The sequence below is a fragment of the Cebidichthys violaceus genome, unplaced genomic scaffold (assembly GCF_023349555.1).
Source record: "Cebidichthys violaceus isolate CVI_PGR_0920_01 unplaced genomic scaffold, fCebVio1.0.p SCAF_76, whole genome shotgun sequence".
NCBI lineage: Eukaryota > Metazoa > Chordata > Actinopteri > Perciformes > Stichaeidae > Cebidichthys > Cebidichthys violaceus.
The window spans coordinates 635,001-660,000 of NW_027176960.1; the positions used below are offsets into that span (position 1 = coordinate 635,001).

Consider the following 25,000-nt stretch of genomic DNA (forward strand, 5'->3'; position numbering starts at 1 on the left):
ATTCATTATGAATATATATAATGAGGTGTTTTATGAATATGTATTCATTATGAATATATATAATGAGGTGTTTTATGAATATGTATTCATTATGAATATATATATAATGAGGTGTTTTATGAATATGTATTCATTATGAATATATATAATGAGGTGTTTATGAATATGTATTCATTATGAATATATAATGAGGTGTTTTATGAATATGTATTCATTATGAATATATATAATGAGGTGTTTTATGAATATGTATCATTATGAATCTTATGTCCTCAGTCTGTCCATCACAACCTGAGCTCTGACTGTCTCTCTGTGGACGGATTGATGGACGACAGTCAGCTGTTGCTGGATGACATCATCGTCCTGAGGGAGGAGTTTACAAACAGCACCACGGTGAGAGAAGCCCCTCCCCCTCCTTACAGCTAATGATGTCAGTAACATGATATGAATACATGAATATATGAATAAATTACCACCCTAATGAGCAGCAGCTGGAGGAGGTGAGCGGCGAGCTGGACCAGTGGCGCCCCCTGTTGAGCAGACAGGTGGACGCTCTGGTTGTCGGACTGAAGACCACCGACGCTCTGATGATGGTCTACCGGGCAGAAGGCCACGCCCACCTGCTGCAGAGCCACACCCACTTAATGCACAGGTAACTGTGTGTGTGTGGGTCTACTTATCTGTCTACCCGTCCGTCTACCCGACTCTCTGTCTACCCGTCCGTCTACCCGTCCGTCTGCGTGAGACAGTCATACCTGTCGTCCTCCCTCAGCTCTCTGGCGTCGGTGTGTAACGTGTCTCAGAACGGCAGCCGATTGGCTCAGCTGGACAGTGACATCACAAAACGAGTTGACTCCGCCCAGCGGGTTGCTTTGACGGCCCACAGCTCCGCCTCCCTAGCCCTCAACATGGTGAGTGTGTGTGTGTGTGTGTGTGTGTGTGTGTGTGTGTGTGTGTGTGTGTGTGTACATGATAAACACACAACTGTGTAAAGTTCTCATGACCTCACAGAGTCGTCGGCGTGTGATTGGTCGTTGACGTCACATGTCTTGAGCTCTGGTGTGTGTTTGTTTCAGACCATCCAATCAGAGCAGCTGTTTTCAGAAGAGGGCGGAGCCAAACTGAAAGTCAGCTGTGCCGTTTTAGAAGGAAGTCGACGAATCAACGAGACAGCTGAAGGTTTGTGTCTGAATATTATATTTATATTAATATTAATCAGTGACGTAAACAAGCAGTCACGCTTTATCTCCATCACTCAGAGCTGCAGCTGAACGTCTCCATGGTAACCAGCAGACTGGGATTGGTCAGAGACGGCATCCATAACTGCAGCCTCCTCCTCCGTCAGCCAATCAGAGAGCTGCAGAGCCTCCCTAACGGTGAGACATGTTAGGCTCCGCCTACTCCAACACCAATGTGCCAATGTAGCGATTCATTGATTCATTGATCCATTGATTCTTTGATTTATTGATCCATTGTCCATTGATTTATTGATTCATTGATTCATTGATTGTTGTCTTCCATCAGCTTCGTCCACGGCGCTGCAGCAGGCTCGCCTTCAGGCTGCAGCTGCCTGCTCCGGCCTGCAGGAGGCGCTGCAGCGGCTGCAAAGACTCGGACTGCGGCTGCAGGCTTCTTCTTCTGTGGTGGAAAACACCAACAACACCGTGAGGCAGACCAACCGGCTGGTGACTCACACACACACTGCAGGTCAGTCGGCGTCGGTTGAGAGAGTCACACGCTGCAAGAGGTTCACGGGCTGTTAACACTTCCTGTTTCCTGTGTATTCAGCCAATGAGGCGCAGCGTAAGCTGGAGGAGGCGGAGCATCGTACGGTGCGGCTGATGGAGCGGATAAAGCCGCTGAGCATGCTGGGAGAAACGCTGAGCAGGAATCTGTCCGACATCAGAGAGCTGATCGATCAGGCCAGAAGACAAGCAGCCTCGGTGCACACACACACACACACACACACACACACACACACACACACACACTGGTGATGATGATGAAGATAACGCTGATGATGCCATCTCTTCAGATTAAGGTGGCGGTTCAGGCCGACAGAGACTGCGTTCGGTCCTACAGACCTCAGGTTGAGTCCAGTAATTTCAACACTCTGAGTCTGATCCTGAAGACCTCCAGTCCAAACAACCTGCTCTTCTACCTGGGCAGCAACACCACGGTAACCACGGTAACACCCCACACACACACTGTCTACTTGTCTCTGTCTGTTGTCCTCCTCTAACTCTGACGTGTGTTCAGGTGGACGTCCTGGCCGTAGAAATGCATGCTGGGAAGGTTTCCCTGCTGTGGGACGTGGGCTCAGGAAGCACCAGACTGGTGTTTACTGGACTGGACATCACCAACAACCGATGGACCAGAATCAACGTGACCCGGTAAATAATACACCTCGTCATCACCCCCATGGTCACGTGACGTTTTAGAGTACTAGTATCACAGTACTAGTATGATGTCATGTGATGATGTCATGTGATGATGTCATGTGATGGTGTTCCAGGTTTGGTTCCCGCTCTTCTCTATCGGTTCATCAGTTGGAGGCGGAGTCGGCTCCGTTGCCCGCGGTAACGGCGACATCACCGGGACCATCCAGAGTTCTAGACATCGACAGGAACACAGTGATCCACATCGGAGGACTGGGGTCTCACACTCGGGTAACACACACACATACACACACACACACACACACACACACACACACACACACACATCAGGTGTACAGGTGTGTGTGCAGGTGATAACTGTGTGTGTGTGTGTGATGTCAGAGCCCTGCGGCGCTGCGGTCCTCCTCCTTCCAGGGATGTTTGGGTGAAGCATCGCTCAACGAGAGGAACATCGGCCTCTGGAGCTACGACAGCAGAGAGGGAGAGTGTGGAGGCTGCTTCAGCAGGTAGGGCACACCTGGTGGAGGAACACAGGTGTGACGCTACACCTCTACCTGTCTGTCTCACCTGTCTGTCTCTCAGTCCCCAGGCAGAGGAGACCGCCTTCCACTTTGATGGATCTGGATTCTCATTGGTCCAGAAGTCTCTGCGAGCGACCTCCACCTCCATCGTCCTGCTGTTTAAAACGCTGTCGCCGGGCGGATTACTGCTCTACTTGGCCTCCAACAACACTGTACGACACACACACTCACTCACTGTTGAGGCTCTTATTGTGAAGTAAATACAGACGTGACCTCACTTCCTGTGTCCTTCAGAGGGACTTCCTGTCCATGGAGCTGGTGGAGGGGCGTGTCCGTTTGACTTTTGACCTCGGCTCAGGTGCTCTGATCCTGACCTCCAAAAAGAAATACAACACCGGAGTCTGGTACAAGATCACACTGCAGAGGAGCAAACGCAAAGGTACTACTACTACTACTGCTAAAGTACTGCTATACTACTGTAAGAGTCTGGTACAAGATCACACTGCAGAAGAACGAGTACTGATACTGCATTGTTTAGCAGTACTAATACTGCATTGTTTGGTAGGACTAATACTCCAGTGTTAGGTAGTACTAATACTCCAGTGTTTGGTAGTACTAATACCACAGTGTTTGGTAGTATTAATACCACAGTGTCAGGTAGTACTAATGTTTCTGTGTTGTCCAGGTTACCTGTCCATCATGGCAGCCGACCAATCATCAGACAAGGAGGTGTTGGAGGCGGAGTCTCCCGGAACGGCCTCCGACCTGAACCGCTCCGACCTGGACCCGATCTACATCGGAGGACTTCCTGCCTCCAGACCAATCAGGTGAGTCTGTGACGTCACCAGGTGAAGATGATGATGTCACTGGAGGATGCATCTGTGCTAACTCCTCTGTGTGGTCGCCAGGCGTCAGGTGGTCTCCAGGTCGTACGTGGGCTGCATAAAGAACGTGGAGATCGCTCGGTCCAACTTTGACCTGCTGAGAGACGCCTTCGGAGTCAGGAAGGGCTGCGTGCTCGAGGTGATGACCTCACTCAGCTCACCTGTGGATCAATCAGCCAATCAGTCGCCTCTTTGTTCTTATTGGTTGTGCGTCGTGTGTTGTATTTGTTGTTTCGCGGTCAGGCCGTGCGGAGCGTGTCGGTGTTCGGAGGCTTCGTTCAGATCACTCCTCCATCACTGGGTCAGGAGGTGGAGCTTCTCTTCTCCTTCTCCACCAACAACCAATCAGGAGTCCTGCTGGCCGTCTTCAGTGACGAGCGAGCACAGAGACAGGTGAAACAGGTGAAACAGGTGAGTGAGACAGACGGGTCATGTGACACATCTGTACAACAGGTGTATCTGTACCATCATGTGACCGTGATTGTCTTACCTGTGTGTGTGTGTGTGTGTGTGTGTGTGTGTGTGTGTGTGTGTGTGTGTGTGTGTGTGTGCAGCACTTCCTGTCGGTCCAGCTGGTCTCAGGTTTGTTGGAGGCGGAGCTTGGTGAGGTGGGTGGGGCTACTCGGAGGGTGATCGTGGTGAAACCGGATGGAGGCTCCTTCAGTGACGGAACAAAACGCTCTGTGATCATTGCCATCAACAGGAAGTAGGTGTTACCATGGAAACAGACTCCCCTGTCTCACCTGACTGAGAAGCCTCGATTGATATCCTACCTGTCTGTCTGTTAGGTCTCTGTCCGTGCAGGTGGACGAGGAACACCTGAAGTCCGTCTCTGTGTCGCCAGGCGGATTGTCTCGTTTGTCTCCAGCCTCTTTCTTCATTGGTGGGCTGCCATCGGGGGCGGAGTCTCGTCTGCCAATCAGATTACAAGATGTGTCCAGGAGCTTCAGAGGCTGCATCCAACACCTGGTGGTGGGCGGAGCGTAAGTGTCACTCACACACACACACACACACACACACACACACACACACACACACACACACACACACACGCTCTCTGATTGTTTTGATTGGCGGCTCCCTCCAGGTTAGTCGACCTATCAGGAGCTGTGAGTTATGAGGGGGCGGAGCTTGACAGCTGCCTATTGGAGGAGAAGTTAGTGGGGGCGGTGCTGCCTGATGACCAGGATGTAGAACCCACTCCTGACCCCGCCCACTTGCCTGTAGCCCCGCCCACACACTTGAGCGCCTTGACACCTGGAGCACTAACGGTAATCAATATGTTTATTATTGATCAATGGTTGTTGAATATTGGTCAGTATATATTGATTATTGACTCTCGCTCACTACTATTGGTTATTGATCAGTGTTGTTGATTATCGTTGTGTCATACTTTTAATTGTTGTTAACTGCTCACTGATTATTGGTTATTGATCTGTTTGACACAGTGTGTGTCGGAGGCGGAGCCAACCTTCCTACCGTCAGCGGTTCAGTTTGGTTCGTCCAAACACAGTCACATGACCTTCATCATCACCCCCAACACTGTCAAGAGAAGGTGAGTCTACAGCCAGAGAAGGGCGGGGTTACAGCCAGATGGGGGCGTGGCTCCAGTCGGTCGTTCTCTGTCTGACTCTGCTGTCTCTCTTCGTCCTCAGCGTGTCGCTGAGGTTGTCGGTTCGAAGTCGAGCTCGTGACGGGTTGATCCTCCTCCTCTCAGACTCCAAACAGATGGACTTCGTCGTCTTCAAACTGACCGCGGGGAGACTGGTGATGTCAGCTGACCTGGGGAAAGGCCCCGCCTCCATCGCCTCTTCTGTCGCCGTTAACGATGGAGAGTGGCACACCGTGAGTTAATATAACACACACACACACACACACACACACACACACACACACACACACACACACACAGTGTCAGATACACATTACCACACACATTTAGCAAAATATAGACTAACAGAATAAAAGATTTTGTAACGTCTCCCTCTAAACCCTGTCGTCATACTCAAGTAGTCCCTCTAAACCCTGTCGTCATACTCAAGTAGTCCCTCTAAATCCTGTCCTCATACTCAAGTAGTCCCTCTAAACCCTGTCCTCATACTCAAGTAGTCCCTCTAAATCCTGTCCTCATACTCAAGTAGTCCCTCTAAACCCTGTCCTCATACTCAAGTAGTCCCTCTGAACCCTGTCGTCATACTCAAGTAGTCCCTCTAAATCCTGTCCTCATACTCAAGTAGTCCCTCTAAACCCTGTTGTTATACTCAAGTAGTCCCTCTAAACCCTGTCGTCATACTCAAGTAGTCCCTCTAAACCCTGTCCTCATACTCAAGTAGTCCCTCTAAACCCTGTTCTCATACTCAAGTAGTCCCTCTAAACCAGGGGTGCCCACACTTTTCCGGCTTGCAAGCTACTTTTAAAATGACCAAGTCAAAATGATCTACCTACATTCAAAATGCTAAATATCTATTTATTTATATATATATATATATATATATATATATATATATATATATATATATATATATACTTTATATTTACAATATATGTTGGTGTACCTTGCATAACTGCATGAATCCTTATGGCGCAATACAATTCTGTACATTTTTGGTCATACCTTACTCTGATGCATAGTCCGGACAGTAGCTGCTAGTATCCAGCCTCAAGCAGACTTCAAATGATCACCATCATGGTGGAACGGTGTTTAGACTTATTATTCATTATGTGGGAAAAGGCTGACTCAGATAAATAAGTAGAGACGAATAATGCAGTCAAGAAGGAAGCACATGTCCTCATGTTTGGGTACTTTTCCTCTGTGAGTAAGTTCTAAACTGTCCATGAGAGCTGGACTTCAGCTGAATGTCAGCCTGTAGTGTCAAAATCTCATCCTCCACTCCAGACGAGTTCAGGTGAAACAGCGTTGTAATTTTTGAATCACCTCAATATCTTCCTGAAATGTGCAGCACATAAATGTAGCGACTGGCTTGAGTAAAGCAAAGTCTTGAAAGCGTTTGTCAAGCTCTGGCAGACACTTGTCAACCTGCTCTGTGTAGCGCGCTGTCGTTGTGCACACGGCTTCCGTTGAGTCTCCAGCTCTGACGGAGGTTTTGGAAGTTCCCCAAATCAAGGCGCTGCAGCTTTAGCTTCTGTAGTAGAAATACATTGGGAGGCTAACTAATTAGCTCGCCGGAGTTGTGCGGTTGACCGCGCATACATGGTGACCCGTGTTAGAAAAGACGTGATCTCAGACTGGCTGCCCTGTACGTCAATCAAGTGGCAAATGCCATGAGGACATCTAATTTTTTTTTAATGGCATGCGATCTACAGGCACTACCTCTGGGATCGACCGATCGATCGCAATCGACGTATTGGGCACCCCTGCTCTAAACCCTTCAAAGTCTTCAGACTCTGATTAACATGCTCTAGAGATTTGACCCTGACGGTGTTTATATCGGACCCTCTTTGTCTCTCAGGTTGTCGGCGAGATGAGCCGGCGGTCGGTGTCGGTGTCGGTGGACGGGTCGAGTCCAGTCTCTGTGTCCCTCAAAGGGAACCAGCTGGACGTGGACAACCGACTCTACCTGGGAGGACTGCCGCACGCACACACCACCAGGAGGATCAATGTGCGACACGTTCAAGTCTTCATCCACCAATAACAAGTGAAACAATGAACCAGGTGTAACGCGGGTCCTTTCTCTTCGTCTCTCAGGCGAGCAGCAGTTTTCCGGGTTGCGTTCGCTCCGTTAGCCTGAACGGCGCCATGTTGGATCTGTCCAAGCCGTCCTCGATGCATGACATCACTTCCTGTTTCACTAATGACCAGACAGGAAGTTACTTCAATGGCAGTGGATACGCCGCCTTCAGTGAGACTAACACACAATGACACCAAAAACATATCCTGCTTTAGTCTGATCACATGGTTCCAGTATTCATCTCTGTGTGTGTGTGTGTGTGTGTGTGTGTGTGTGTGTGTGTGTGTGTGTGTGTGTGTTCAGTGCGTGATGGTTATAAGGTCGGCTCTGACGTGTCGGTGTCTCTGGAGTTTCGAACGAGCCAATCAGAAGGAGTGTTTCTGGGAATCAGCAGCGCAAAGGTGGACGCCATCGGACTGGAGATGATCAACGGACAGGTGAGCAGAGAGTTGTGTATGTGTGTGTGTGTGTGTATGTGTGTGTGTGTGTGTGTGTCACATATAAACTCTGTGTGTGTCCTCAGGTGGTGTTTAATGTGAATAACGGGGCGGGTCGTGTGTCAGTGCGTTCGGTCGGTCACGTGTTGTGCGATGGACGGTGGCACCACCTGGTGGCCAGAAAGAGCAAACACACCCTCAGTCTGAGTGTTGATGGGCGGAGCTACACCGCCAACAACCCTTACCCACAATCCACCTCTGCTGAGACCAACAACCCTGTTTACCTGGGAGGCTTTCCAGGTGAGAACGACTTCAATGAAGTGATTCACATGTTATGACACGTGTTAATGACTGACACTAACCTGTCTCTCTCTACCTGTTTCTCTCCCTCTCTCTCTCCCTGTCTCTCTACCTGTCTCTTTCTCTCTCTACCTGTCTCTCTCCCTCTCTCTCCCTGTCTCTCTACCTGTTTCTCTCCCTCTCTCTCTCCCTGTCTCTCTACCTGTCTCCCTCTCTCTCTACCTGTCTCTCCCTCTCTCTACCTGTCTCTCTCCCTGTCTCTCCACCTGTCTCCCACTCTCTCTCCCTGTCTCTCCACCTGTCTCCCACTCTCTCCCTGTCTCGCTCCCTGTCTCTCTACCTGTCTCCCACTCTCTCTCCCTGTCTCTCTACCTGTCTCCCTCTCTCTCTCCCTGTCTCTCTCTCTCTGTCTTTCTCTCTCCCTCTCTACCTGTCTCCCTCTCTCTCTCTCTCCCTGTCTCTCTCTCTCTACCTGTCTCCCTCTCTCTCTCTACCTGTCTCCGTCTCTCTACCTGTCTCCCTCTCTCTCTTTACCTGTCTCTCTCTCTGATACAGTCGGGGTTAAACAGAACTGCCTGTCTATCAGCTCCAGGTTCAGAGGTTGCCTGACGAACCTGCAGCTCGTTAAGTCTCACCTGAGTGATGCGCTGGATCTAAGCTCCGCCCACTTCCTGTTGGGCATCACTCCTAACTCATGTCCTGTTGCCAAGCAACGCCCAGCCTCGCTCTGATTGGTCGGCAGACACAAACAGGACAGAGGATAATGTTGTTGTTAGATGATGATCGTTTCCAGCTTCACTGTAACTTTGATCTCTTTCTCCACGAATCATTAAAGATCATCTGAATGTAAAATGTTTCTGATCATTTATTAAACTCTTCAAACATCAGAAGACAATACTCTGTATCCATCGGCAGAAGAGCAGTGTGTTCATTCTGGTCATGCTGTTAACATCTGTAAAACATTTATACTTTAATCAGAATATGTTCTTTCTGAAAGAATAAAAAGACAGAAAGTTGAGTAATTTATTCATCATTTTATTTGAGTTTAGTGGATAGAGACACATTCAGTAAGGTTTAGTTCATCATGAAGAAAATAACACATCTGTGGAGTGGTCAGTGTGTAAGGTAACACCTGGGGGAGTGGTCAGTGTGTAAGGTGACACCTGGGGGAGTGGTCCGTCTGTTAGGTGACACCTGGAGGAGTGGTCAGTGTGTCAGGTGACACCTGAGGAAGTGGTCAGTGTGTGAGGTAACACCTGGGGGAGTGGTCAGTGTGTCAGGTGACACCTGAGGAAGTGGTCAGTGTGTAAGGTTACACCTGAGGAAGTGGTCAGTGTGTAAGGTAACACCTGGGGGAGTGGTCAGTCTGTTAGGTGACACCTGGAGGAGTGGTCAGTGTGTCAGGTGACACCTGGGGGAGTGTTCAGTCTGGGATTACATACAAACACAGATCAATAAATAAAAGGTGAATAAAATAATTTATAACGAGAGTTTCCATGGCGAGATGAAATAATGGCACATTACTATTGCATTATGGGTAAATAGAGAGCAGATTGTTGGTGCTATACAGTGAGTGGTTACAGTTCTAGCAGTCATGCTATTTTACATTTCAGACAGGAGGCTGTCGGATCCATCACCTCACCAGGTGACACAGGTGAAGTCAGGTTATTGTTACAGAACCTTCAGGTGTGGTACAAACTAATTATTGAATATTACATAAGGCGTCTGTCTCTCTGTCTCACAATCAGGAGTAACTATACCTGAGTCAACCAACCAATCAGATGTCTGCTTTGACCTGTAGGTGTGTCAGGTGTGTGTGGGAAGGCGGGGCTTGTTTAGCTAGGAAGTAAATGTAGCAGCAGGACAATTTTTGGTGAAAGTTCATCTGAAGTTGACTGGCTCTGGTTACCATGGGAACATGTTGATGGCGTCACAGCAGCGCCACCTGTCTGTCTCTCACCTGTCTGTCTCTATTCCGTCTTTGTCTTAAATGTGCCTGTAAATGCCATCATGACGCTTTCAACTAGATCTAATCAAACTATTGAGCTAACGCTAACGGCGCTGAAACGAACTCAGCCTTTGGCCCCGCCCCCAGTCAGACAGACATGTGCTGCTGTGTGTGTGTGTGTGTGTGTGTGTGTGTGTGTGTGTACAAGTGTACATGCATGTGTGTGTGTGTGTGTGTGTGTGTGTGTGTGTGTGTGTGAATCCTCAGTTCCATTTTTGTCCAATGGGTGTCGCTGAAAACAGTGTCTACAGTTGTCTCTGGAGTATGGACTACAACTCCCATAATGCAGCAGAGGCCTCTCGATTCAGTCCTGAAAGAAAGACAGAAGCAGCTGTGAGACTAGATTGTAAATATTAGCAGATATTGTCTAAATGTAATCCATCTATAGCTCATGGCCTGAAGTTCTCTGGAATCACAATAAATGATCCTTGAATAATTAAGTTAGCCAGGATAGCATCATGCTCATGCTAATTAGCATAGCACAGCAAACTTCAAAGCGTAGCCAGGCTGTTAGCGTAGCATAGCAAGGTTTTCTTCCCTGAGTGTTGTTCACAGAGTCAGCATTCTGATCACCTGAGTCATCAGGAAGGCTGTTTACTTCCTCTTCACACTATCTATTTTTTTAATCCGATGATTTTGCACAAACCGATCCTCATAAAGCTTTCCTGTCGTCCAATCAGAAGATTCCCTTCACTTCCTGTGTTCTCTGGACCAATCAGAACCTCTGAGCACCTGGTGTGTCAGTGTTTGTCTCTCCTGGTCGAACTTGAGTGTTCCAGAACACCAACATTTGTGTAAAACATGCAAACACCATGTTATGAACGCTGCCATGCACACGCCAACCAATCAGCATCCAGTACGGGACTCCACCTGTTACCTGTGATGTTACTAATCGATCACATAATCAGGAGAGACCTCCGTTTCTTTATGGACAACAACTCGTGTGACTGACAGCTCAGGATGCTGCAGCCGAGCCTCGCTGAGCACCGCAGCCAGAGCCTTAAAGAGAGACACGAGGGTCAGAACCTGGTCCAGGATTAACCCGGGACTGACCAGCCCCAGGTCTGTGCAGGGTTAATCCAGGTGTGTCCTGGGTTAGTCCAGGTATGTGCAGGTTTGTCCTGGGTTAATTCAGATCTGTCCGGGGTTAATCCATATATATATATATATATATATATATATATATATATATATACACGTCTGTCCTGGGTTAGTCCGGGTATGTACAGGTGTGTCCTGTCCGGGTATGTACAGGTGTGTCCTGTCCGGATATGTACAGGTGTGTCCTGGTAAATCAACACCTGTTCCTTTATGACACTTACCTCGTCATGGTCAATTTCTGTGTCTCCAGAAATCACGATTCTCTTTTCGATTCTGGTTTCTGACATTCCTCCTTTCACTGTCTGAAGAAACAGAGAAAGAGAGAAACTCAGTAAACTCTAATCAAACATCTAAACATCTAAACATCCAAACATCCAAACATCCAAACATCCAAACATCTTCACTGCTTCTGTCTAGTGGTGGCTACCTTGGTGATGTGTGTGGTGGTGGTGGTGTTGGAGGTCTCAGCAGTGAAGGTCTGGGAGCTCAGCAGTAAACCTGTAGGAGGATCAGAGTCTACGTGGCTCTGAAACACACACACACACACACACACACACACACACACACACACACACACACACACACACAAACACACAATCAATACTCTGAATCATTATTGATTTCCATTCCATTCATCAATAATCTCATGAAGGTAGTAAAGATCAATAACTGTCCTCACCCCTGGAGCTTCATATGTGAGAGTCTTCCTCATCACTGGGACCTCCTGACAGACACAGAGAGACAACAATCACATATATACATATATAAATATATATGAATATATTTATATATTCATGAACTCAAAACTATTTAAAATATCCTCCTAAATTACAGTTGATGTTTAATCTGTAAATCCAGAGAAGCTTTGATGATGTTCAGTCTGTTTGTCGCAGCGCCGTCAACTCAGGTTTAACTGGGGCAGGTTTAACTGGGGCAGGTTTAACTGGGCAGGAGTCACTGGGGCAGGAGTCACTGGGGGAGGAGTCACTGGGGGAGATTTAACTGGTGCAGGAGTCACTGGGGCAGGAGTCACTGGGGGAGATTTAACTGGTGCAGGAGTCAATGGGGCAGGTTTAACTGGGGCAGGTTTCTATCTCAGGTGTTACCTCCTGCAAAGATTTGGGCTCATCATCGTCATCACTGTGGTCAGATGGCTGCGTCTGAATGGCCGAGCGCCCTGAGATGTGGCGAGCTAAAGAGGGAAGAGGGGAGTTTTCTCCTAAACTCCACCCTCCCCCGACCTCCCCAGAGTCATCCGAGTCCTGGTCTTCATGGTAAAGCCGAGAGCCCATAACTGAATGGGGTCTGGTGCCGGGGCTGTTGTTAACCTCTGCGGTAGCTGCCTCCTGCTCACCGTGGCTAACCGCAAAGTTAGCATTGATGCTATCCTGATTAGCATCGTTAGCATCTGGGCTCTGAGCCTGTCTGACTGCGGCCTCCATGGCTTCCTCCACAGCGGCCTGTGCTACCACGCTAATAGCATCCTCGCTAGTATCGCTAGCATCGCTAGCCTGGCTACTCGGCTCATCGTCGCTGACGTCGTAATAGCTCACCTCGGGTTTATGTGCTGGACTATTAGCGTGGTTAGCATCATTAGCATTGCGACTGTCATCATTGCCAGCCCATTCCTCTGTGACATCATCAGCATGCGACATGCAGGCCCCCGGCGGAGGGGGCGGGGGGTTAGTTGGTGGCGGGCCAACCAGATTTCTTGTTGCTACCTGAGGCTGCTCTGCCATTGGCTGGTCCTGGTCACATGGCTCCGTCATCAGGAAGACCGTCTCCACCTTCTCTGAGGTCTGAAACAGAGTCAACAGACAGTCAACAGACGGGCAACAGACCAAGTCAACAGGCAGGGGCAATAGACATGGGCAACAGACAGGGTCACCAGACACGGTCAACAGACACAGTCAACAGGCACGGTCAACAGACCAAGTCAACAGACATCGTCAACAGACACGGGCAACCGACAGAGTCAACAGGCACGGTCAACAGACAGGGGCAATAGACATGGGCAACAGACAGCGTCAACAGGCACGGTCAACAGACAGGGTCAACAGACAGTCAGTGCACCAGCTTTGTGATATCTTCAAATATTAGACAGACAGGTACACAGACAGGTACATGGAAATGTAGACAGACAGGTACACAGGCAGGTACACAGGTAGGTAGATGGACAGGTATACAGACAAGTAGACAGACAGATAGACAGACGGGTAGACAGACAGGTAGACAGACACCTTCAGCAGGTTGTGTTCTCTGAAGGTGTTTTGTTCTCTGGCCGAGTTCAGCAGAGCCGTCAGAGCAGGAGACATGTCATCAAATGTAGGTTTAGGCTGCACACGCACACACACACACACACACACACACACACACACACACACACACACACACACACACACACACACACACACAAGTTAGAGAGACAGACAGGTAAACAAGAGGCAGAAACTTCAGACCTTTGAATTGCAGCCATCTCATTTTTTCAGCAAAAAAGTAAATGAAAAGTTGATTCTTAGTAGAAACTGACAGCCATGCAAGGGCGTGGTCAGAGAAGGCGTGGAGCATAGAGTTGTTAGTAATTAGTCTGTAATTACTAATCAGTGTAACTGCATGAAATTGAAAACAGGTTTCATGGTTTTCAGTCGACGAATCAATATATGAAACATTATTCTATTACAGTTTCTACTGTGAAATCCGACCACAGGGATGATGCTGATGTTTACTTCCCGACCCATCTGACCAATGAGAGGAGAGAACATTCTCACCTGACTTGGACTGATGCAAGCTGATGCTAACGTTAGCTCAGCTTTTTCCTCTGATAACTTAAGATCCAGATGTTTGATGCTAACGTTAGCTCAGCTTGTTTCTCTGATAACTTAAAATCTGATGCTAACGTTAGTTCAGCTTGATTCTCTGAGAACTTAAAATCTGATGTTAAAGGTTAGCTCAGCTTGTTCCTCTGATAACTTAAGATCCAGAAGTTTGATGCTAACGTTAGCTCATCTTGATTCTCTGATAACTTAAAATCTGATGCTGTTAGCTCAGCTTGATTCTCTGATAACTTAAGATCCAGATGTCTGATGCTAACGTTAGCTCAGCTTGTGTCTCTGATAACTTAAGATCCAGACGTCTGATGCTAACGTTAGCTCAACTTGTGTCTTGTAATAGTAAAGCATTTTCACGTTTGATCGTAACTTAAGTAATTATACACCTCAGACGCTGTAACAGGAGCTGTTAGATATGAAATGATTCTTTAAAACATCTCCAGTGGTGAGAATAAACCTGAGAGCTTCAGACAAGGTGAAAAGCAAAAGACAGGAAGTGAAGAGCAGTAAAATAAATATCAGCCAATCAAATAAACCCAGAAAACAGGAGAAAACAATAACAACATCAAAAAGGATCTGCTGCTTCTTTTGCACCATTTTGAACAAAGAAAAAACAGAAACAAAATGTTGTCTGGGAGGAAGAGGAGGGAGAAGCTGAGGGGAGTTTAAACTGAACACTGCAGATCAACACAGTCTCCTGTTGGACAGTCTACTGCAGGACACACTGCACTCATTGCAATCATTGCAGGACACACTGCACTCATTGCTGGACACACTGCACTCATTGCAGGACACACTGCACTCATTGCTCTCACTGCAATCATTGCAGGACACACTGCACTCATTGCTTTCACTGCACTCATTGCAGGACACACTGCACTCACTGCTGGACACACTTCCCTCATTGCAGGACACATTGCACTCACTGCACTCATTGGAGGACACACTGCACTCACTGCACTCATTGGAGGACACACTGCACTCACTGCAGGACACATTGCACTCATTGCTGGACACACTGCACTCACTGCTGGACACACTTCCCTCATTGCAGGACACACTGCACTCACTGCACTCATTGCAGGACACACTGCACTCACTGCTGGACACGCTGCCCTCATTGCAGGACACACTGCACTCACTGCACTCATTGCAGGACACACTGCACTCACTGCTGGACACGCTGCCCTCATTGCAGGACACATTGCACTCATTGGAGGACACACTGCACTCATTGGAGGACACACTGCACTCATTGCAGGACACACTGCACTCACTGCTGGACACTGTGCTCACTGCATAATAATAATCTCAGATGGTTTCTCAGAGCTGAAGTGTTCAGTTTGACTTCCTGTCGGGCCTGTGAGGGTTAACGTGTTGCTGCCAGGTCCTCATGCTCGTTTCCATGCCGACCACCAACCAGCCAATCAGCATACCAGTCCTGTTATGGAGGGCGACGTCCTGCCCGTCAAGTGACCCGACGAGGGGGCGGGGCTTAGACTCAGCTCATCCAGAGAGGGTTTAGGAGGAAAGAGGGGGGTCAAAGGTGAGATCACGGAGGCTCCGCCCCCACGTATAAGGTCACTGGTGATGGGCGGTTCTGACGGCGATGTCGGCGTCTTCACCTCCTGGATGGTGATCAACGGTCCCCCCGTGATGACATCATCGTGGGACAGTGGGATGATTCTGACTGGCCTGCCCATCTCCGTACACGCCGTCGTCACGGTGACGTCGGAGCTGTCGTTTGTTATTGTCATGGTAACGACCCTCCCGGAGGCCGTGTCGTAGCTCCGCCCCACGGTGTAGCTCTTCTCTCTGATTGGCTGAGGAGGAGCTCGGTTTGCTATGAACCCGTCCTCCTGGAGCGCACAGGTGAGCAACATGAAATACACACAGACTGAGACAGGTGAGCTCAGTGACACCTGTTTGTGTTTGACTGACAACTGAGTGGACCTACCGCTGATGAGTTGCTGTCCAGTGGGAGGGACTGAGAGACAGACAGGGAGACAGACAGACAGACAGGGAGACAGAGAGGGAGACAGAAAGAGAGATAGACAGACAGACAGACAGAAAGAGACACAGAGAGGGAGACAGACAGGCAGACAGACAGACAGAGAGACAGACAGACAGGCAGACAGAGAGAGAGACAGACAGACAGACAGACAGACAGACAGACAGAGAGAGAGACAGACAGACAGACAGACAAACAGAAAGAGAGAGAGACAGACAGACAGACAGACAGACAGACAGAGAGACAGACAGACAGAGAGACAGACAGACAGACAGATAGACAGTGTTTGTGGAATAAACAGCTGTTCTGTTTAATGTAACAATGAGTTCTGTCTCACCTCTTCTGGTTCCAGAGGTTCGATCATCGGTGAGTCGTCGACTCGTCGTAGAGGTGAGGAGGCGAGACGTTTCTCCCACTCTGTCATCCCTCCTCCTCCTCCTCCTCCCTCTAAGAAGGAGCGTCTCAGAGCGCTGATGGAGGTCTGAGGTCTCTGCTCCTCCTCTGGACTCCCCATCGTCTCCTGGAGACAGAAACAAAGTGAGTCTCATGGAGACGACGTCATGACCCAGAACAATGAAACCAGGTTTACCTGAGTCTTCAAGTCCTCATCCTGATCAGACTGACAGACAGACAGACAGACAGGTTGTTGTTAGAAGAGTTTCCATCCACAGACAGGTTTCACTTTTATTTAATCTGAAAGAATCTTCAAACCTCAGTCAGATCTCCGTCCACAGCGGTGTCAGTGAGCTCCGTCTGCACACAGACAGGTCCTCATCAATATACAATGTATGTGAGACAGGTAGACAGGGGAGACAGGTGAGGTGAGACAGATGAGAAAGGTTGAGGTGAGAAAGGTGAGACAGGTGAGACATTTGAGACAGGTGAGACAGGTGAGAAAGGTTGAGGTGAGACAGGACACAGGTGAGAAAGGTTGAGGTGAGACAGGTGAGACAAGTTGAGGTGAGAAAGGTGAGACAGGTGAGACAGGTGAGAAAGGTGAGACAGGTGAGATAGGTGAGAAAGGTGAGACAGGTGAGATAGGTTGAGGTGAGAAAGGTTGAGGTGAGAAAGGTGAGACAGATGAGAAAGGTTGAGGTGAGACAGGTTGAGGTGAGAAAGGTTGAGGTGAGAAAGGTGAGACAGGTGAATTGAGACAGGTGAGACAGGTTGAGGTGAGAAAGGTAAGACAGGTGAGAAAGGTGAGAAAGGTTGAGGTGAGACAGGTGAGACAGGTGTTTGTTACCTTGGTTTCCTGCTTCTGAGGAGTAGGAGGACTCTCCTGAGAGATCTCTGTCGCTCTGGTCTCCTCCTCTTCGTCCTCCTGCTGCACCTCCTCCTCCACCACCAGCACCTCCTCAACTAGGAGATAGGAGACCAAGAAGCAGGGAGATGAAGCAAGGGAACAAGGAGACAAGAAAACGAGGAGGAGGAAGAGAGGAGGAAACAAGGAAACCAGAAGAGACAGGAGGAGGCGTCATTTAGTGCTTCGGTCACCTGATCTAACGTCTCTCCTCTGATTGGCTGTTGTCTGTACCTGTATCCGCCCTCCTCTCCTCCATTGTCCTCTCAGGTGTTATCGTGGTGATGAGGTCACTGACGGCGATGAACTTAGACGCTCCGTACAGACCGGCTCCCATATCTACACACACACACACACACACACACACACACACACACACTGTGATGTCAACAACAACAAGGACAATAACGCTCAGGACGCATGCAAGGCAGCCCGGGCCAATCAGCCAATCAGCATTCAGAACCACCACGAAGCCATGACCACACGGCCGTGCTAACAGCGCTAACAGTGCTAACAGCGCAGAAAAAGTTCACAAACATAGCGATGCTAACTATGCTAATAATGCTAGCTGAGAGAGTCAGACCTCCTTCCTGTCGAGCTCACAAATAAAACAACAAATGACGGCTCGAAAGGGGCGGAGCTAAAGAAGAAATGAAATGTTTATTTCTGACTTTGTGTCTCGTTGTGTTACTGACGACAGGATCGAGGTCTGACATCATGTGATGACATCACCAGAAACAGAAGAGCTGATTGGACAGAAATAGACACAGCTGATCACAGATGTGTCTGAATGAAGCAGAGCTCATCCAGCCAATCAGGAAGCAGCATTCACTCACGAGCTGAAGGAAGTGAAGCATTCAGAGCTGTGGCCAATCACAGAGCAGTACTACTACAGTACTACTACAGTACTAGTACAGTACTGATAAAGTACTACTACAGTACTGCTGCAGTGATGAGCTCTACCTGTGTGTGTACCACCGTTGGCTTTAAAGGATGTTGTGATGGCTGGAGAGCCAATCAAAGAGGACGTGGGCGTGGCCATCGGAGCTGAGGACCAATCAAAGCTCTGGTCACCAGCAAGTACAAGAAAGAACTGACCCAACACACAGCTCCTGAACCTGAACCTTCAAAACCTGAATCCTCAAAACCTGAACCCTCAAAACCTAAACCCTCAAAACCTGAACCCCCAAAACCTGAACCCTCACATCCTGAACCCACAAAACCTGAACCCTCAAAACCGGAACCCCCAAAACCGGAACCCCCAAAACCTGAATCCCCAAAACCTGCTACAGACGGCACTTATTGTAAACTACTGATACCAGTATGACCAATACTTCTACTACTGGGACCAGAACTACAATGACAGAGACCAGAGACCAGGACTACTACTACTGGGACAAGAACTCCTACAGGGACCAATGAGCTGAGTATCAGGTACCAGGACCAGCATTGCTGCTCATATTAGCGACTGTGGCTCAGGTGGTACTATGAGGACCAGGACTACCTCAGTATGAGTATGATCCAGTATGAGTACCTCCATCCAGGCTGCGGCTCAGAATGTTCCTCTTGCTGATGCATCGTGGGAAATGCGGTGCCGGTCTGGAGATCTGAGCGCTGGCTCTGCGACTCTGAATCTGAGTCCGACCGCTGTAGCGAAACTTTGAACCCAGATTCAGAAACTTCTTCGGTGTCTCTTCTGGAGACACCAGCCTGAGAGACAGACGGGTACGGAGAGAGACAGACAGTTTCAGAGCATGCAAGGTCTCCCGTTTGCGGGGTGTTACGACATTAATCACTGACCTGAAGAAGGAGTGATGCTCCACACACACTTTCCACAGTCTTTTAGCTGATCGGTGGTTCAGCAGCTTGAAACCGATAGTAGACTCAAACTGGTCAAACTGGAGACAGAGACAGATTAGTCTCTGATCAGCTGACCGGTGTTTATCTTATTGTCTTCTTCTTCTCTGGTGTTAGGGTGTGTGTGTGTGTGTGTGTGTGTGTGTTTGTGTGGGCGTCTCACCTCTCCAGGTCGGATCTTGATGTAGAAGTTGTTCCTTTTGTATGAGATCTTCAGGATCTTTGGCCACGAGAATCTGTTGATCCTCAGTCGGTCTCTGTAGACCAGGAGGCCGCTACTGCACACGCCCAGCATGATGGCCACGCCCTCTGAGTCCTGCACACACACACACGCACACACACGTTATTTCTCTGAATGTCAACATGTTCTGTTTCTATTTATCTTTTAGTCTGTTGTAATAGTTTGAGTTCATTGATGGTTTTCTGATCAGTGTTTAGTTTGTGTTTTTATTTTTTATCATAACCTGCAGCAGTTAGCATAGCTACATGCTAACAGCAGCATCAGAGACCAAAGAGACGATAATGATCACTTCCTGTCTGCTCTGGATAAAGGAAACACTGACGACACACACACACACCTACACACTCTGACACACTCTGACACACACTCACACACACACACACACACACACTCTTACCTCTGACTGAGCTGAAGGCAAACAGTCAAAGCGACTTCCTACCATCTACTCCGTTCAGACAGACAAAAAACAAACAGAGAAGAAGAAGAACAGCTGGTCGACATGAGGAAGTAAAACACATCAGCTGTGCTGCGTTCAACGAGCCTCCAGAACATGGGACATTTAAAACACCACAGCGTGACACAACAAAGAGCTGTTTGTGACCTGAAGGATGGTTTGTGTTCAGGATGCAGAGGGGGGGGAGGGGGGGATTGTGATTTGTTTCCAGCTGTTCTTCCTTCATGTTTCACTTTAAACTGTTTATTTAACTTCTTCGTATTTATATAACGTCATCGAACAATCCATGAACTGAGCTCTGATTGGTCAGGAGGCGGAGCTTACATCTCCATCATCACCGGCTCCGTTCAGCATCAGTTACCATGGTTACCATGGCGATCTACCAGGTGAGGAGTGGACCAGAGTTAACCTTGGATGAGCACAAACCCTGATCCAGGTACAGGGACCTGGTCTCTGTGGATCCGGACTGACAATGAAGTGGACCAGAGTCGGTCTGTTTAATCTGCACCTCTGTGACTGAGAGACGGAATCAATGATGGAAAAATCATTACCGACACACACACAAACGCATACACACACACACTCTCACACACACAAACACATACACACAAACGCATACACACACTCTCACACACACAAACACATACACACAAACACACACACACACACACACACACACTCTCTCACACACACGCACGATTGATCAGGACAGGAAGTGTGTCATGCATTGATCAGAATGTTGAGAATCAGAACATCAGCAGCACACTGAGGTCTGTATTAAGGGCAAAGGATTCTATATATGTAAATATTTATTTATAAATGAATGTATATATATATATTTATATATATATAAAAATATATATGTACATTTAAATATTTATATGTATATATATAAACATATATATATATATATATATATATATGAAAAAGTCGTATGATAAGTAACCACATTATCTATCCAAAGTTAAAAGCAGTTTGAGGGGAAATTAAAGGGTAAAACTGGATTTTATGATAAAAACAATGAATCCACTTAGAAACACTAACGTGTGTCCAATAATTCAGAAGCATGTTTAATACAAACAGGAGACAGTTTGTTTAAACAAAGTACTGCTACTACTAATCACCTCTCATCAAGTACTGTTTTATAATTATTTAGACTGAAGCTCTTTTTTCATCATCATTCTTTCACTTTTCCCAGATTAAAGAACCCTGAAACTCCGCCCCCTCAGGACACCTGGAACAGGTTCCTCCATTAAAGGTTTGACAGAACTCAGATGAAGTGAAATGATGGTGGAGATGTTTGCTCATGCAGCCTGCATCATGTCTTATTGTGTTGATTTCTTTATTTCAGGTTATCTTCATGTTGTGTGTTTTTACCTTTGCGTGATGAAGGTCGACTCCGTACATAGAAAGTTTCTTCACGTTGTCCAGGAAGTGCATCTCTGCTTCGGCTGGTGTCATTCCTCTAAACACACAGATCTAGTTTTAACAGCTGTTGTTTGTTTGGGTTTGTTTTTCTTCTTAAAATGACGTTAACATGTAATTTAATGTGAGAACCTGTAAGTCTTGTGCAGCTCGATGATCTTCTCCTCCATCTCTTTGGTTTGATTTGGAGCGAAACAGAGTTCACTGACATAATCTGAACCACACTCATCTGAAATATACAGAAAGAGAGAGACAGGTGGTCATAGACAGACAGCAGGGTATGGTAGGGTATATCAGAGAAGGGTACAGCAAGGTACAGTAGGGTAAGGTAGGGTATGTCAGAGAGGGTGCAGCAAGGTAAGGTAGGGTATATCAGAGAGGGTACAGCAGGGTAAGGTAGGGTATATCAGAGAGGGTACAGCAGGGTAAGGTAGGGTATATCAGAGAGGGTACAGCAAGGTAAGGTAGGGTATGTCAGAGAGGGTACAGCAGGGTAAGGTAGGGTATATCAGAGAGGGTACAGCAGGGTAAGGTAGGGTATATCAGAGAGGGTACAGCAGGGTAAGGTAGGGTATATCAGAGAGGGTACAGCAGGGTAAGGTAGGGTATATCAGAGAGGGTACAGCAAGGTAAGGTAGGGTATGTCAGAGAGGGTGCAGCAGGGTAAGGTAGGGTCTGGCAGGATGTTTTAGGGTGTAATCGGGTATCTTCAGTAGAACACAGTACCAGGATCGTAGTCTCCGAGCTCTGATTGGACGGTGTACGAGCTGAGGACAGTGTGAGTCGCAAAGGAACACGGGAGACGTCCAGAACCTATATCCTGTCTGAGCTGGAGACACAGGAAGTACCTGCAGACAGAAAGGGGGGGGGACTCTATCAGGTGTCTAAACAGGTGACAACTGTTAGTATTGATCTCTGATTGACAGATGAATGGATCTACCTGGTGATGTCCTCAGAGAGCTGGGCGGGGTCAGGAGGGTAAAACTTGACGTTAAAGGAGAAGTTCCAGGGAACACCTGAGAGACAGCGAGGGGGAAATATTTCATCAATTTAATTCAATATTAATCTCAATTTATTGATTTTAAATGACTCAATTTAATGATTAGATTACCTGTAAACATGAACTAACCACTAACCAACTAATGCCAGTTAACCAAAGATCATATTTGAATGCCCCACCCACCAGTGAAAAGGGGGCGGAGCTACTGACCTCTGACCTGCTTCTTCATCACCTTTGCTGGATCCAACCAGTTCTATGAGACGAGAGGTAAAGGACAGAGATCAGAGAGACGGACAGACAGACAGACAGACAGGCAGACAGGCAGACAGACAGACAGACAGACAGACAGAAGGACAGACGGGTACCTTGTTGTTGTCCATGTCTCTGAAGGACAAAGCAAAGTAGTCTCTCTCCAGCAGGTTGACATGTTCACAAACTTTGTCAAACAGCTGAACACCGCGAGCTCGTTTCTACAGAAGAAGAAGAAGAGGTTAACATTTATTTATCCTCCACCTGTCTCTCCTCCATCTGTCTCTCCTCCACCTGTCTCACCTCCACAGTGCAGGTGAACAGCGAGCCGTCCAGCAGGGACACCTTGGTCTGCATGGTCCTAAAGCTCAGCGGGTTTCTGGCCGGGGAGCGAGCGATGCGACTGCTCGACGACAGGTGACTCGTCGAATCCTCGGCCAATGAGCTGTGAGCTTGGCTCTGGGACGGCCCGCCCTCCCCTCCCTGAGGACGCAGGAAGTGATGTCACTCTTCACAGACCTGATCAATAATCTATTTCTTGGTGTGTTGTTGTTGGTTTTTTTACCTGTTTAGGCGTGGAGTGGGCGGCAGCTTCGGGGAAAGACTCCACCTCTTTGGACTGCGCCTCCTGTGGCTCACCTGTCTCTGTCGTCATGGTGATTCACCTGAGAACACAGACACAGAAGCTGGAAGCTGATTGGCTGTCATGGAGACGACAAACAGCCAATCACAGAGCTCCAAATCCTGTGAAGTCAGGCTCATGGATATAACCCGCCCTGGTCTCTAAGTGATGATGTCATCAGCCTGAGCCCCATGGTGACCATATGTTGACCCCTCCAGCTGTCAGGTGAGGGGTTGCCATGGTAACACATGTGGGCGGGGGGGGGGGGGGATTAGAGTTGAAAGCAATTTAATGTAATCTGGATTCAGACAGACAACAATGATGTGTGTGTGTGTGTGTGTGTGTGTGTGTGTATTTATTATTGTATATTACATGTACTGAACATATAATATTATTATCATTATTATCCTCCATAACTTCTTGACATATTGATTCCAGTTTAGATATTTAATTTATTCTGTAAAGTGTTACTGAATTCATTATTATTATTTTTATTATTATTTTGTAAATTGTATTATTCTGATTATTCTCATAATAATAGTATATGTATATATACATATACGTATATATACGTATATATATATGTATATAACAGAGACTTGATGCAATAGTTTCTGGTTGGGAGTGTTTGAGTCTTTGTCGTCCTGCAGCAGGAAACACCCCACTGCAACACACACACACACACACACACACACACACACACACACACACACACACACACACACACACACACATACACACACACACACACACACACACACTGAGCTGCAGTGTGATGAGGCAGAATTGATGCTGTCTCTCTCTCTCTCTCTCTCTCTCTCTCTCTGATCGATAATAAACTGATATTCGCTTCTATCAGTGATCAATAAGCTCCTCCTCTTCCTCCTCTTCCTCCTCTTCCTCCTCCTCCTCTGTAAATATAAACCATCATCTCATATATTTACCTGTCCTCGTGCAGGACGCTCGCCCTCTTCTTCCCGTTAACGGACGCTTTTTTTTTAAACGTCATCTCTCTCTACGACACAACGCAGGGCGATGAAGCGGTGACGTCACTACGCACGCTGCGGAGATGACGCTTTAACTCGTATTCATTTAACTCGTGATGTTTATAAAAGGAAGGTAGTACTCTAGTTGTATTAGTATCACATGTTCACTGCCTGGGGTCAATAACGTGTATTTAAATGTAGAGTATATATGTAGTATAACACTGCGATTAATATGTCTTTAAAAACAACACTTAATAATAATATTACTACATATACTAAAGTATTTGTACAGAGTACAGTGGTATTATTACTACATATACTAAAGTATTTGTACAGAGTACAGTGGTATTGTTAATACATATACTAAAGTATTCGTACAGAGTACAGTGGTATTATTACTACATATACTAAAGTATTTGTACAGAGTACAGTGGTATTATTACTACATATACTAAAGTATTTGTACAGAGTACAGTGGTATTATTACTACATATACTAAAGTATTTGTACAGAGTACAGTGGTATTATTACTACATATACTAAAGTATTTGTACAGAGTACAGTGGTATTATTACTACATATACTAAAGTATACTATAGTGGTATTATTACTACACATACTAAAGTATAGTACAGTGGTATTATTACTACACATACTAAAGTATTTGTACAGAGTACAGTGGTATTAT

The 25,000-nt window shown here is 47.3% G+C and overlaps 2 protein-coding genes across 4 annotated transcripts in view; one reads left to right on the top strand and one right to left on the bottom strand.

The window, feature by feature from the left end:
- Positions 1-9,082, top strand: part of lama1 (laminin, alpha 1) — a 23,828-nt gene extending 14,746 nt beyond the window's left edge. The window contains exons 38-63 of the mRNA XM_068737074.1: positions 277-393; positions 489-652; positions 773-911; positions 1,077-1,179; positions 1,260-1,376; positions 1,525-1,707; positions 1,789-1,943; positions 2,036-2,179; positions 2,260-2,393; positions 2,516-2,669; positions 2,781-2,905; positions 2,982-3,132; positions 3,215-3,359; positions 3,606-3,747; positions 3,829-3,943; positions 4,048-4,215; positions 4,359-4,510; positions 4,593-4,787; positions 4,892-5,075; positions 5,253-5,359; positions 5,460-5,649; positions 7,275-7,424; positions 7,511-7,664; positions 7,797-7,930; positions 8,017-8,230; positions 8,786-9,082. Coding sequence (XP_068593175.1) covers positions 277-393; positions 489-652; positions 773-911; positions 1,077-1,179; positions 1,260-1,376; positions 1,525-1,707; positions 1,789-1,943; positions 2,036-2,179; positions 2,260-2,393; positions 2,516-2,669; positions 2,781-2,905; positions 2,982-3,132; positions 3,215-3,359; positions 3,606-3,747; positions 3,829-3,943; positions 4,048-4,215; positions 4,359-4,510; positions 4,593-4,787; positions 4,892-5,075; positions 5,253-5,359; positions 5,460-5,649; positions 7,275-7,424; positions 7,511-7,664; positions 7,797-7,930; positions 8,017-8,230; positions 8,786-8,961 — 3,912 coding nt within the window. The 3' untranslated portion in view covers positions 8,962-9,082. The remainder of the gene's footprint in view (positions 1-276; positions 394-488; positions 653-772; positions 912-1,076; positions 1,180-1,259; positions 1,377-1,524; positions 1,708-1,788; positions 1,944-2,035; positions 2,180-2,259; positions 2,394-2,515; positions 2,670-2,780; positions 2,906-2,981; positions 3,133-3,214; positions 3,360-3,605; positions 3,748-3,828; positions 3,944-4,047; positions 4,216-4,358; positions 4,511-4,592; positions 4,788-4,891; positions 5,076-5,252; positions 5,360-5,459; positions 5,650-7,274; positions 7,425-7,510; positions 7,665-7,796; positions 7,931-8,016; positions 8,231-8,785) is intronic.
- A 167-nt stretch (positions 9,083-9,249) lies between these two features.
- epb41l3a (erythrocyte membrane protein band 4.1-like 3a) lies at positions 9,250-24,353 on the bottom strand. 3 transcript variants are annotated; one of them, XM_068737131.1, is made up of 27 exons: positions 24,271-24,353; positions 23,270-23,369; positions 23,008-23,187; positions 22,821-22,925; positions 22,666-22,708; positions 22,396-22,471; positions 22,182-22,303; positions 21,588-21,684; positions 21,408-21,495; positions 19,974-20,018; positions 19,499-19,651; positions 19,279-19,376; positions 19,013-19,188; positions 18,442-18,525; positions 17,713-17,817; positions 17,422-17,537; positions 16,890-16,931; positions 16,768-16,797; positions 16,516-16,698; positions 15,604-16,026; positions 13,580-13,675; positions 12,893-13,138; positions 12,019-12,063; positions 11,767-11,865; positions 11,561-11,641; positions 11,116-11,237; positions 9,250-10,548 (listed from the first exon to the last, which is right to left on the bottom strand). In XM_068737131.1, the coding sequence occupies exons 2-26, from the start codon at positions 23,357-23,359 to the stop codon at positions 11,127-11,129; spliced, it is 2,934 nt and encodes a 977-aa protein (XP_068593232.1). In that variant the 5' UTR covers positions 23,360-23,369; positions 24,271-24,353; the 3' UTR covers positions 9,250-10,548; positions 11,116-11,126. The 3 variants fall into 3 exon arrangements, with proteins under 3 accessions (XP_068593232.1, XP_068593233.1, XP_068593234.1); XM_068737132.1 differs by lacking the exon at positions 15,604-16,026; XM_068737133.1 differs by lacking the exons at positions 13,580-13,675; positions 15,604-16,026.
- Between the last annotated feature and the right edge of the window lie 647 nt (positions 24,354-25,000).

Bases quoted from the DNA above. Each gene is read 5' to 3' on its own strand.
- epb41l3a (XM_068737131.1), bottom strand. From the start codon at position 23,359: ATGACGACAGAGACAGGTGAGCCACAGGAGGCGCAGTCCAAAGAGGTG. The intron at 22,709-22,820 runs GTACCCGTCTGT...CTCGTCTCATAG, and splicing joins GAGACATGGACAACAACAAG to AACTGGTTGGATCCAGCAAA. The intron at 19,652-19,973 runs GTAAGAGTGTGT...GTGTGTGTGCAG, and splicing joins TGCCTTCAGCTCAGTCAGAG to GACTCAGAGGGCGTGGCCAT.